Genomic DNA, 11,907 nt, shown 5'->3' with positions numbered 1-11,907 from the left:
TGTGTTTATCTACTTTATCTTAATCCAGCTGCATTGTTGACTTATCTTATATTGGGGTGCGGGGGCTGCGGAAAGCCCAATTACACACGTCTCTTATCTGCTCTCTGTCTTTCAATCTCACCATTAAACATATATATATATATATATATATTTTACTGATGGAAATTTAGTGAATATATAAATTATCGCTTCAATGTAGAAAATGTTATTTCACAACTAAAATCTGACCCTTTTTTAACACGTTTGTGCACGAGTCATTCATGAGCATTAAAACGACACTTTTAAACACGAATGCAAAAAAATAAAAAGTGCAATAGTTAGGGAACACAATACACCATGGATGAGATATAGAGCGTCTCCCTTTACTTGCTCGAGGGTCTTTGCGTGATTTGGTGGAGGGGGGGTGTTTGTTGTGGGTCTCAGTTGAGAGTGTATCAGCTGATGCCAGAGGCAGATAAGCCGCGCTGGCCGCCGTCTGCACAAAGTCAGACCAGAGAAACTGGACCGGGCAGCAGCAACAGGAGCAGTTTTTTTTCTTTTTCTTTTTTTTTTTTTTCCCGGACAAAAATAAAGGAGCAGCGACCAGAAGGTAGATTGGAGGCTGTGATACAGAACAGAAGCTCCGGCAGGCTACAATCACAACACTGCTGACTTGATGGAAGAACATAAGCAACAGCGTTCACAGCTTTTTCAGCATTTTTCTAAAACGCTCAAGGGAAAACTTTGCAATGTAAAGAAAACAAAATCATTCACGTGCATGTATTCAATTTTAAAATTTTAATTTAAATAAATAGTCATTTAAAAATGTATCTAAAATAAATGCTGCACCGAGACATTGTGTATTCATCCTTTTTTATTATTATTATTTAGATCAGTTAATATTACCTTTATGAATCGCCCTCCTTACAATAAATAATATAACAATAATTTAGTTTTTTTTCCCCTTTGTTCAAGAAGCTCCCACAATCTTGTATTTTACAACACGAATAATCTGCAATTTTTTTTCTTTCATTTTTCCCCCCACTTGTTTTTCATGCTCATCTTTTAAGACGAAGAATCCAACGTATAAAAAAAAGAAAAAAGAAAAGAAAAAGTCGAAGAAACAAAGACACAAAGAGATCACAATGAAATGTGAAGGAGGTCCATGAAGTTTTTCAAAATATGTTCCCTGTTCAAGTCTCATCGCGGAGTTTTGCTTGGATATCCACAAAGAAACCTTTTGTACATCTTCTTTCTTTCTTTCTTTCTTTCTTTCTTTCTTTCTTTCTTTCTTTCTTTCTTTCTTTCTTGCTTTCTTTCTTGCTTTCTTCATGCAACATCATCAGTTTGTCATCCATCCTCTCCACCATTAGGAATTTAAAAAAAAGAGGAAAAATCCTTTATTTTTTTTTAATGGGCGATGTGATGAACTTCTCACATGCAAGAGGGAATCGCGAGGAAGATGGCGGGGGGGGGGGGGGTCATGCTGCAATATTTGCAGGGGTTGTGGGGGCTTGGCGGAGGTCACGCGTTTCACGTCTCCACCGGGCTGGGAACCATACTGTTGGGGGTGTCCGGTAACTGGGAGGATAAGGATGTGACGTCACTTCCCGACGAGTTGCCAAGTGAGCCGGACTCAGAGAAAGACACCTGCAAAAATATTAAAATGAATAAAAATTGAAATCACAATACTACAAAAGGATCACTAATAGTTGTTGTTATCGTTGTGCTAAAATATGATGTACATTGTACAATATCATGTATTTGTTCATTTTATAATATTGTGCAGTACTTGTTATATTTTATATACCAATTTTTCTCATGTTTCACATTCAACCCACAAATGTTCTTACAACATATATTACGACTCTTTAAATCTGTTGTGATAACATTTTTTTTCATGTGAACCAAATTGTTTTATTTTCAAGTGATCAAATACAGTAGGTGCTGATAAGGTGATGTTTTACGAAATAAATGTACCAAATACTAGTTCAAAATCAATTACATACATATATACAATATATATATATATATATATATATATATATATATATATATACACACACACATACATCAACATTTCACTAGTTCAATTAAAGTCAAACTCTTTTATTAAGGATTCAATAGACATGGAGCAAAAATTTTATGATTTTTCCCAAATCATTTTTTATAACTATAGTCTACAAAAATTAGAAATTAGGTGAGTATGAACCATCGGTGAGGTATTTTGCGATCTTTAATCAGTCCCTATAATACGAGAGGTTCACTTTCCGGGATGAAGTACTGCAACTTTGTGTTTAGGACATCAATTTTGTGATTCCTAAACACAAAGCCAGGTCTTTGATAGCATTATGGCTTCACTCGATATCCCCCACCCCAGACAGATGAATGAATGGGGAACACACCCACCAGTTGTTGGAAGGCAGGCTGGTCCAGGTCACTCTGCAGGGCAAACTCGCTGAGGGCCTTCCAAGGCGGCTGGTAGGTCTGAACCTCCACCGGGTTGCCCTGCACGGCGCTCTCGTGCCGGATGGGACTCCCGGCCACCAGGGGCGTTCCCGTCAGGCCCTGCAGGTTCTGGTGTGGGGGAAGAACAGAGATGGCGGAAAACCATCGTATGAAGTAAAAGCATTTATTGGTTGAGCCCCCGCGCTTTCTCTCAAGCAGGTGACATACATGCAAACAGCAAATTTTCTCATTTTATGAGCACATGCCGGCCCTTCGCTTAGAAAAATGATCACGTAGTTAGAGAGCTAGCTGTGGATCGCTGGATAAGCGCACGTCAAGCTTCCTATTCGGTTTTTATTACATCCAATCCGTATTTCTGCGTGGACATGATGAGCGTGACAACAAACCTAGTGCGTGCACATAATATGCAAATTAGTTTGTGTAAATATTTCCTATTCGGTTTTTATTACATCCAATCCGTATTTCTGTGTGGACATGATGAGCGTGACAACAAACCTAGTGCGCGCACATAATATGCAAATTAGTTTGTGTAAATATTTCTTTTGCAGCCATCGAGTTTCAACCTCCGCCGACAGAGACAAAACGCTCGATAAAATGTCAGTGAAAGCATCAGATGGTTTCTTCGAGGGGCAGTTGAAGAGCAGCAATTTCAGGAACAGATGAAAAGTCTTTAATATGATTATAATGACTCATTTTATCAAATTGTGTTCAAGAAAACCACGTACAAAAATGGATTTCGTATAAGGGAAAGCACCTTTACGACACACACTGGTGAGCAAAGCGGTGTGTGGACCACGTGCACCCCGTGAGACAAACGACATAAAACGAAGGAAGCGCATTCAAATGGGTTCTGCAGTGTGTGCGAAGATTTTGCGATCAAAAAAAGTATCCAGAAATCAAATCATTCCATGTCATCACTTTGAGCGGTCGTGTGATGTGTCAAACTAGCCGCCGGCTAGCGACAATCGCTTTCGACACAACAAGGCGGGAAAAGTCAGAGTTAAGCTGCTTTCAAATCCCTTCCTGGTCCCGCTTAAGGAAATTCCCTCACTTGTCCTCCCGCTTCTGTTACGGCTCTGGTGCCGACCCCCCCGAAGGCAAAGAAGGTCCACTTCAGTGTTCTTTAAACACAAGCGATGCGGAGTTCTAGATCATCCTTTGCTGACGCAACGTTCAAGTGACGTTGAAGATGTCAACATTTTCAATCAATAAAGCGTTGTCAAAAATGTCATCTCTGGGAACGGCGACAAAATGGCGGAGGGGCATAGTTGAGCCTTTAGAGACTGAGCGCTGGCCACGACACCAACGCAACGATGCATTGCAGAACATCTCGTCTGATCTGATACAAGATTGACATCAATCCTTCTATTTTCTAGTGAGCTGGGGCCTAACCCCGGATGACTTTAGGGCAAATGGCGGTGAACATCGCCGACCGGTTGCAGGGCACATTCAGACAAATGATAACTCACGCTCATGTCCATTATTATTATTATGGTTGCAAGCCACAGGACCTAAAGGAACCTGTTCCTGTTCCCAAATCTTTTCCATTCTTTCCAAAATCCCAAATTCACTTGCGGTTCATCCACAATGCTTAGTTTTTATCCGTGTAGGTTGTTTTGTGCCATTATTTATGCATACATTAACCACAGCAAAGCAAATTCATCAGCCTCATTTCTGGACACACAAAATATCTCTTAGAAATGGATTCATTTGGACCTCTCCCTGGATTGGTCGCCATGCAATCCCACACAATCAAGCCACCACAAATTTGATCCTTCACTGGACCTAACATGCATGTTTGGGGAACGCGAGCGCAAAGGGGGAGAACATCCCAATAACAGCAGAAGGCAGCAACATGGATTTGAACCCAGAACTTCGTGAGGCAGACATGCTATCCACTGGTTCTGCTACATTATCGGATCATATCCAATTAAAAAGGGAACACGAGTTTCTTGCGGCGTGTGTTTAACTAAATCGAGACATTTGGACGCAAGAGCTCAGAACTGCGAGGCAAAATGTGGAACCACTTGGTCACCGTCTTGCCAGGAGATTAATTTTAATAATGTGAAATGTCAAGTATTCATCGAACAGTAAATTAAGGTGGTAGTTTGCACTGCATGCGGCTGTTTTAGCGCAATGATAAAATAAATGATCATCTCCAAGCACAAGATGAAATACATCCAGAGCTCAAAATCCTTGTGTTGACTATAGAGAGAGGAGGGGTGGGCAAAATATGGTCCAGGGTCCACGTGGAGACCTCTTCATTCTTTAATCTGGACCACAAAACGAGAGTTCTGTAATATTTCTTGCCATCATTTAGTCATTTTTCCCTTACGTTCTGGACTTCAGATTCATTCATTTTTATATTTTAAATCTCACAATAACGTAAAATTATATGTATTTTATCAATTAATTGGTCAACTAACTAATCAAAGACAATGAAATGATATTATATATCGCATTAGAGTGAAATATCTAAGATATATTTTGACTTTTTTCTCATTTTACCTCATCTAAAAAAATGACCTGGCGGGGCTGTCCAAGATAGAATTCAAATAATTTGTCATCCGATGCAAACAGTCAGAGAATGCGCAAGTGTACCTCACGAAGGGTTCAGTAGAAAAAGAGCCCCCCCCCCCCCCCCCCATCAACATTTTGTCCTTTCCCCTCATGGAACACTCTGAATGACAACAAAATTTAAAAATGATGCGCGCACATTCGCGAATTCAATGCAACGCCGCGCAGAAAAAAACAAACAAACTTTTTGAGTTGTGTTATTGTTTTTGTATTTGTTTGCCCTCCAAAGCGCGAATCGGCGGCGTGGAAGGCGAGACAAAAAGCAGCAGCATGCACGTGGAGAGGAAGGAAAGCGAAGTTGGACTTACGAAGATGCTTACAGTCTTATCACTGTGCTGCTGCTGCTGCAGCTGCTTGATGAGCAGCGACTTCTTCTTGTCCTTGCAGCGCTTGTTCTGGAACCACACGCGGATGACTCTCGGGCTCAGGCCGGTCATCTCCACCAGCTGCTCCTTCATGAGCGCGTCGGGCCGCGGGTTGGCGTTGTAGCACGTCCGCAGCGTGTGCAGCTGCTTCTCGTTGAGGACGGTGCGGACCCGCGTGGTCTTCTCCGACTGCTTGTGGACGTGGTTGCGATGCGGGGCCTGCCGCACCGACACCGGCTCTGCTCGACACGGGGAGACGGCCCGTTAGGACCGGCGGCTTCCGTAGCACGCCGCAACACAAAATCCGGCACGGAACAAAGTGGCCTTCATCCGTGGGCAATTCGGATCCCCGCGCAGCCTGGATTCGAACCCCAAACCTCAAAACTGAGACGGGTGGGCTCACCGATGGCGACAAAAGTGCCGCCAGAAATTGAAAATTAACCGATGCCTAAAAATATTCTCACACTGAACCATTTTATTTGTACATCTCTGATCTAAAACGGACCTTCACGCACGGGTCGAGCTTTCAAAAATGCTTAGTATGAATTTTCATTGAACACGATTTTTAACGTGCAAACATTTTTGTTGTTGTTGCATATACAGTAGTCGATATGATCTAACACTATTTTTGAAATTGCTTGTCTTCGGCTCTGCGGGTCTGTAATTTCTTTAAAACTGTTTAAGTTGAGAGGTCACGCGCGCGCGCACACACACACACGCGCGCAGGTAGGAGCAGCTTATTGAGATAATGACAGCAGTACAGCAGGTTCGCCTTAATGGGATCAATTATGACAATTTGGCTTCTCCTCCAACGGAGTCTGTCAAATATTCAAGCAAACGCAGGTTTTATTTTTATCATGATCTTTATTTCCTTATTTGCGATATCCCTTTTTCAAAATGTATTTATTTTAAAGTACTGTTTCCCTAGAAAACGTTATACCCGCAAAACAATGTTTGTTTTGACTTGATATTTTAAAAAAGTAAAACGTATTTATAATGCTAAAAAAACGAATGATCATTCATTGATCAGGACCAAATCCTTCTGAAAAATATTTTACATCATTTAACATTCATCTCTGTAAATAATAAATTGTATTAATTTGAATGTACGTCGATCGCATGCTCATTTTTTTAACTGAACTATAGGTTACGTGTAATATATATATTTTTAATCTTATATCTGAGACCATCATTCTACGACTACCAATAATAAGCATCATAATTTAATAACAACAACAACAATGCCATAACCAACACATGCAACGTCTCTTATTTTTTTTTTATTTTTAGAGATCATGCACTATATGACATTTTATATTTAATTCATGCCACTGAATCTATTTATTTTATTCATAAGAGGTACCGCGCGTATTTATTTTATGCATATCAATATATGCTTGATACTTCTTATTTACAATCATTTAGTTTTTGGACTACACCACGTGGCCCTTTCCTGACAAAAACACAACTACCGCTCTTTACTACGACAGTAGCACGATTAATCATACAACCAGTACTCGGAAAGTCACTGTGCACGTATACTTTTATGAAAATATGTATTCCGTGTCTTTTTAGCTTTAGAATACATCTGTAGGCCACATGAAAAATGTAAGTGCACAGTTATTTTCCGAACATAATACTTATAAATATAGTACAAATAATAAGAATAATATTTCCGTTGTCGCTCTCTGCGTCAGTCTTTTTTTTTTTAAAGCGTTATTACTATTAGTATTTTTTATTTTTTTATTTTTTTTTTAAGGAATTCAAAGTAGTGCTCGGTGCAATGCGTCCAGTTTCGGACCTGTCAGGTGCACGGCTCTGCCGGAGTGCACGTTGTGTCCGGGGCTGAGGGGGCTTCCGGCGGAGCCTCTGTCCAGCAGCAGGCCGTGGTCGGCCCGGCACAGGAGCTCGTCTTCCCGCAGAGAGAACTCGTCGCCGGGCAGCAGCTGGCGGCTGCACACCGAGCATCGGAAGCACTCGATGTGGTAAACGTTGTCCCGGGCCCTCATCACCAAGTCGCTGCTGCTGAAGCCCAAGTTGCACTTTGCGCACTTGATGCCGAACAACCTGCGCCACGAGAGAAAAGAAGAGAACCTTTTTTTTTTTTTTTTTAATCCCCCGTACCTTTTGTCCCGGTGTATTTTTACTTGATTGCATTTGGTTTACCTCACGTAGTCTCTCTTGCAGTAGGTCTTGCCGTCCCGCACGAAGCAAGTGCAGCTCTCGTCCAGGTACTGGCTGCACTCTGCGCACTTGAGGCAGGCTGCGTGCCACTCCAGGTCGGGGGAGACTCTCAGGATGTACTGGTCGTGGATCTGGCTTCCGCATCCCACACACATGGCGAATCCTGGCTTCTCTGCGCACAGCGGCAAGATCACCTAAGTCGTTTTGCGACTCGGACGTTTTGGGGAGGGTTTGTGCATTCTGCACGTTTTTGCTAATGCGACATACGGAGTAGTATCCGGACTACTGCATAGTTGCAGTATTAACAACAGCGACCAAAAAAAAATAAAAAATAAAAAATCGTGATGTCGCCAACACCGCTCCAAAAAAAAAAAAAAGAAAGCAAATAAAGGAAACAGAAAGGCTTGCGCGTATACTTACTTTTGGAATGATCCCCCATATCACCCAAGAAAGAAGAGCTGAAAATAATATCCACCATACAGGAAGGAGGAAGGAGCGAGCTGGAGGTGCACAAAAAAGATCAAGTGAGGAGTGAGGAGTGAGGACTGAGTGGCCCTTCCACGGCTGCCTCCCTCACAAGTTTGAAGGAAAAAAAAAAGCGAGTGACTGCAGCCAGGCAGGACGTCGAGGAAGGGGGGGGGAGGGGGGGAGGCTGCAGGGTCCCACACGCCGCCGCTATGACGTAATGACGTCCCAGCAGGACCCTCCAATCCTATCTAGTTCATATAATGCACAATTTTAGCCCTTTGAATTTCAAACAGATAGATAGATATATATACATAATATGTGTAAGGGTAAGACTGATGACAATACATGTATTACCGTTATTATTTATTAAATATTGTGTATTATTATTAGCCTTGAACACACTGCAAAAAAAAGTGCATAATTTTTGTTGTTCAAAATTGGAATGTGCCCAATTGACATAATTTTGCCACGTTTTCCACGAAAATATGGCATGACGTGGAAGCTCCACATTTCTAGGCGCGTGCAGCCGATGTACATGTTCGAATGAAGTCCATTCAAAGGACTCTTTTTTCCCGAGTATTACGAAATTTCCATTATTAAAGAATACAATTATTATTGTTGTCATTGTAAGACAATTTTAAACAGTAACTGGGCAAAACCGGTATAGTGACATTAAGCTCCCTTTTCATTAATACCTGTTCCCTCTTTCATCTATCTATCTATCTATCTATCTATCTATCTATCTATCTATCTATCTATCTATCTATCTATCTATCTATCTATCTATCTATCTATCTATCTATCTATCTATCTATTATCTATCTATCTATCTATCTATCTATATCTATCTATCTATCTATATATCTATCTATCTATCTATCTCTATCTATCTATCTATCTATCTATCTATCTATCTATCTATCTATCTATCTATCGGACACTGTCAGATATTTGATCCATTTCGTTGATGATTGTCATTTGCAGTCATGCGTCATTGATCAATAATATTTCCCAAAATATCAGAAAGATGACTCAGTATGAAGCAGCACGACAACAAAACATCGTTTTCTCCGTCCGACTGCGTCAAGCTGCACAATCGCGGGTTTCATCTGAGGATGGCGATTGTCGATTATCATTCAGCATTGCTTTGTCACGTGTCCAATTCAAATTGAGGACATAGGATTGTAATGTTCAAGAATACGGTGGTACGAGTAGTCGATATTTTTTTTTTTTTTTTTTTTTAATTTTAAATGGCAACATTGTTGCATCCATACAGTCCTTCAAACATCTTTGTCAATATAACATTGAGTAGTCAGTAGTGTACTTCAAATGTCCACCTCCTGACTAACTGCTCATTTGAACAAGAAGGACATCTTGTGGACTAAAGTCACAACTACACCTCCTCGGGCTTCTCTCTCTCTTTCTCTCTCTTTCTCTCTCTCTCTCTCTCTCTCGCTCTCTCTCACTTGACATCAGCAGACACACAAAATACAAATGCAGATGCTTGACTGTAGTCATACTTTAGAACATCCATCCATCCATTTTCTTCACCACTTATCCTCACAAGGGTCGCGGGAAGTGCTGCACCCTATCCCAGCTGTCAACGGGCAACACCCTGAACGGGTTGCCAGTCAATTGCAGGGCACATCGAGACAAACAGTCACACTCACAGTAACACCTTGGGGCAATTTAGAGTATCCAATTCATGTTGTTTTTGGGATGTGGGAGGAAACTGTAGTGCCCGGAAGAAACCAACGCAGGCACAGGGAGAACATGCAAACTCCACACAGGTGGGTCCGGGATTGAACCTAGGACCTCAGAATTTGTGAGGCCAATGCTTTACCAGCTGATCCCACCGTGCCGTCTACCTTAGAACAGATGCGGACAATTTGTTATTATGTTAAAACAGACGCGTTAAATAAATATTGCCTCTGAACTGATTTATGTAGCGCAGTTGCAAGCTGCTCCATTGCGTTTTTTGTATACTTTTGATGGCTTCCATCATTGGACCGTGACAGTGAAGGTATTAAGAGTCGGATTTAGAAATGTAAATATAGCAAAGGCCCGGGGACCAAATCTGCAGCTCACCACTGGAAAATATAAACACGAGAGGGATGGATAGATGGATGGATGGATAGATAAATAGACATCATTAAAATGTAATGCCAGCCAGATATATTAAAAAAAAAAAAAACAACAAAACTGAATATCATTGATGGTTACAGCCCAGAAAATGTAATGTTTTGTGTGGTTTGTTATGGGGTTAATTTAAATGGTTCCATCAGAGTACATACATTATTTTTTACGATTTAATAATTTCATCATTTTTTTAAATCCAGTAGCTGTATGAAGCAGTGCATTTGCATACCACAGCAAACTACATGTATAGCCAGAATAATGATGATATCGTTAAAAAGTTGGAAAGTGAGTATATTTGAAAGGTGTCTTTGAAAAGTGTACGTGAAGTTCAGGCAGTTCTCATAAATATTATATATCCCACAAAAGGACAGAATAAGAGTTGTGTGTCTCTATAATGCATTCCCATGAAGTAGTTGTACTTCAGAGAGGTAATCAGATGAGTTTTGGCCAGATTGAATTGTACATCTTGAGGGTTTGTAATGTGTTTAAGTGGAGTCCCGTAATGTCAGCTCGCATTTCCAATGGCCTTTCAATTCAATTTGCATGCACTGAAGTGACTCCAATGTATTTGAATGGAACTCGCTAGAATAACTGAAGCTGACTGCTTTTAAATATGTGTGTGTGTGTGTGTGTGTGTATATAAAAATATATATATAATTACTATCACTGCAACGGTTTAAAAAACACTCACTGAAGCAGGCCTGGACACGAATGAAGGTAACCTGAACTTAATATGTTGTTGTACACTCTGAGGAAGCGACCACAAACGATTTTCGCAAATTCAATGAGACCTCACCACCTCTCAGCAGGTATTTTGGACCACTCTCAAGAAAACTGGAACAAAAAACTCTAGTTGCCTCGGGTCTGAAAGGTGGTTTTTCTGCTCGGCACGTTTTAGCTCCTTCCACGGATGTTCAATATGATTTACATCAGGGCTCATCAAAGTCCGCTTCAGAATAGTGGCGTTTTTTGCTCTGAGACATTCTTGGGTGTTTTTAGCTGTGGTTTTTTTTGGGTCATTATCGTGTTGCAAGACCCATGACCTGCAGCAGAGACCAAGCTTTCTGACACCGGGCAGCACATTTCTCTCTAGAATACCTTGATATTTTCGGGATACTATTGTACCCCGCATTGGAAAGGAGAGGAATGAAGATTAGCCGAAGTAAAACAGAATATTTGTGCGTGAATGAGAGGGGCAGAAGGGGAAGAGTGAAGCTACAGGGAGAAGAGATTGCAAGGGTGGAGGACTTCAAATATTTAGGGTCAACAATCCAGAGCAATGGTGAGTGTGGTAAGGAAGTGAAGAAACGGGTTCAAGTGGGGTGGAACAGTTGGCGGAAGGTGTCTGGTGTTCTATGCGACAGAAGAGTCTCAGCTAGGATGAAGGGCAAAGTCTATAAAACAGTGGTGAGGCCGGCCATGATGTACGGATTAGAGACGGTGGCACTGAAGAAACAACAGGAAGCAGAACTTGAAGTAGCAGAAATGAAGATGCTGAGGTTCCCGCTTGGAGTGAACAGGGTTGGATAGGATTAGAAACGAGCTCATGAGAAAGACAGCCAAAGTTGGATGTTTTGGAGACAAGGTTCGAGAGAGCAGACTTAGATGGTTTGGACATGTTCAGAGGCGAGAGAGTGAGTATATTGGTAGAAGGGTGCTGAGGATGGAGCTGCCAGGCAAAAGAGCGAGAGGAAGACCAGAGACATGAGGACAGTGGGTATTAGAG

At 41.3% G+C, this 11,907-nt stretch overlaps 1 protein-coding gene across 3 annotated transcripts; it reads right to left on the bottom strand.

Moving 5' to 3' along the window:
- Nucleotides 1-1,401: 1,401 nt before the first annotated feature.
- On the bottom strand, nucleotides 1,402-8,052 carry isl2b (ISL LIM homeobox 2b). Of its 3 annotated transcripts, none has more exons than XM_061814069.1 (6): nucleotides 7,995-8,052; nucleotides 7,557-7,746; nucleotides 7,192-7,457; nucleotides 5,334-5,629; nucleotides 2,389-2,556; nucleotides 1,402-1,629 (listed from the first exon to the last, which is right to left on the bottom strand). In XM_061814069.1, the coding sequence occupies exons 1-6, from the start codon at nucleotides 8,050-8,052 to the stop codon at nucleotides 1,513-1,515; spliced, it is 1,095 nt and encodes a 364-aa protein (XP_061670053.1). In that variant the 3' UTR covers nucleotides 1,402-1,512. The 3 variants fall into 3 exon arrangements, with proteins under 3 accessions (XP_061670053.1, XP_061670054.1, XP_061670055.1); XM_061814070.1 differs by having other exon boundaries at nucleotides 5,346-5,629; XM_061814071.1 differs by having other exon boundaries at nucleotides 7,557-8,043.
- Nucleotides 8,053-11,907: the final 3,855 nt, after the last annotated feature.

The sequence above is a fragment of the Syngnathoides biaculeatus genome, chromosome 3, assembly GCF_019802595.1.
Source record: "Syngnathoides biaculeatus isolate LvHL_M chromosome 3, ASM1980259v1, whole genome shotgun sequence".
NCBI classification, from domain to species: Eukaryota; Metazoa; Chordata; class Actinopteri; order Syngnathiformes; family Syngnathidae; genus Syngnathoides; species Syngnathoides biaculeatus.
The sequence above is the reverse complement of the archived record's forward strand: the minus strand, read 5'-3'. Positions and strand labels throughout refer to the sequence as shown.

Bases quoted from the DNA above. Each gene is read 5' to 3' on its own strand.
- isl2b (XM_061814069.1), bottom strand. From the start codon at position 8,052: ATGGTGGATATTATTTTCAGCTCTTCTTTCTTGGGTGATATGGGGGAT. The intron at 7,458-7,556 runs GTAAACCAAATG...CTCGTGGCGCAG, and splicing joins TGCAAGAGAGACTACGTGAG to GTTGTTCGGCATCAAGTGCG. The intron at 1,630-2,388 runs GTGGGTGTGTTC...ATATTTTTGCAG, and splicing joins AGCCTGCCTTCCAACAACTG to GTGTCTTTCTCTGAGTCCGG.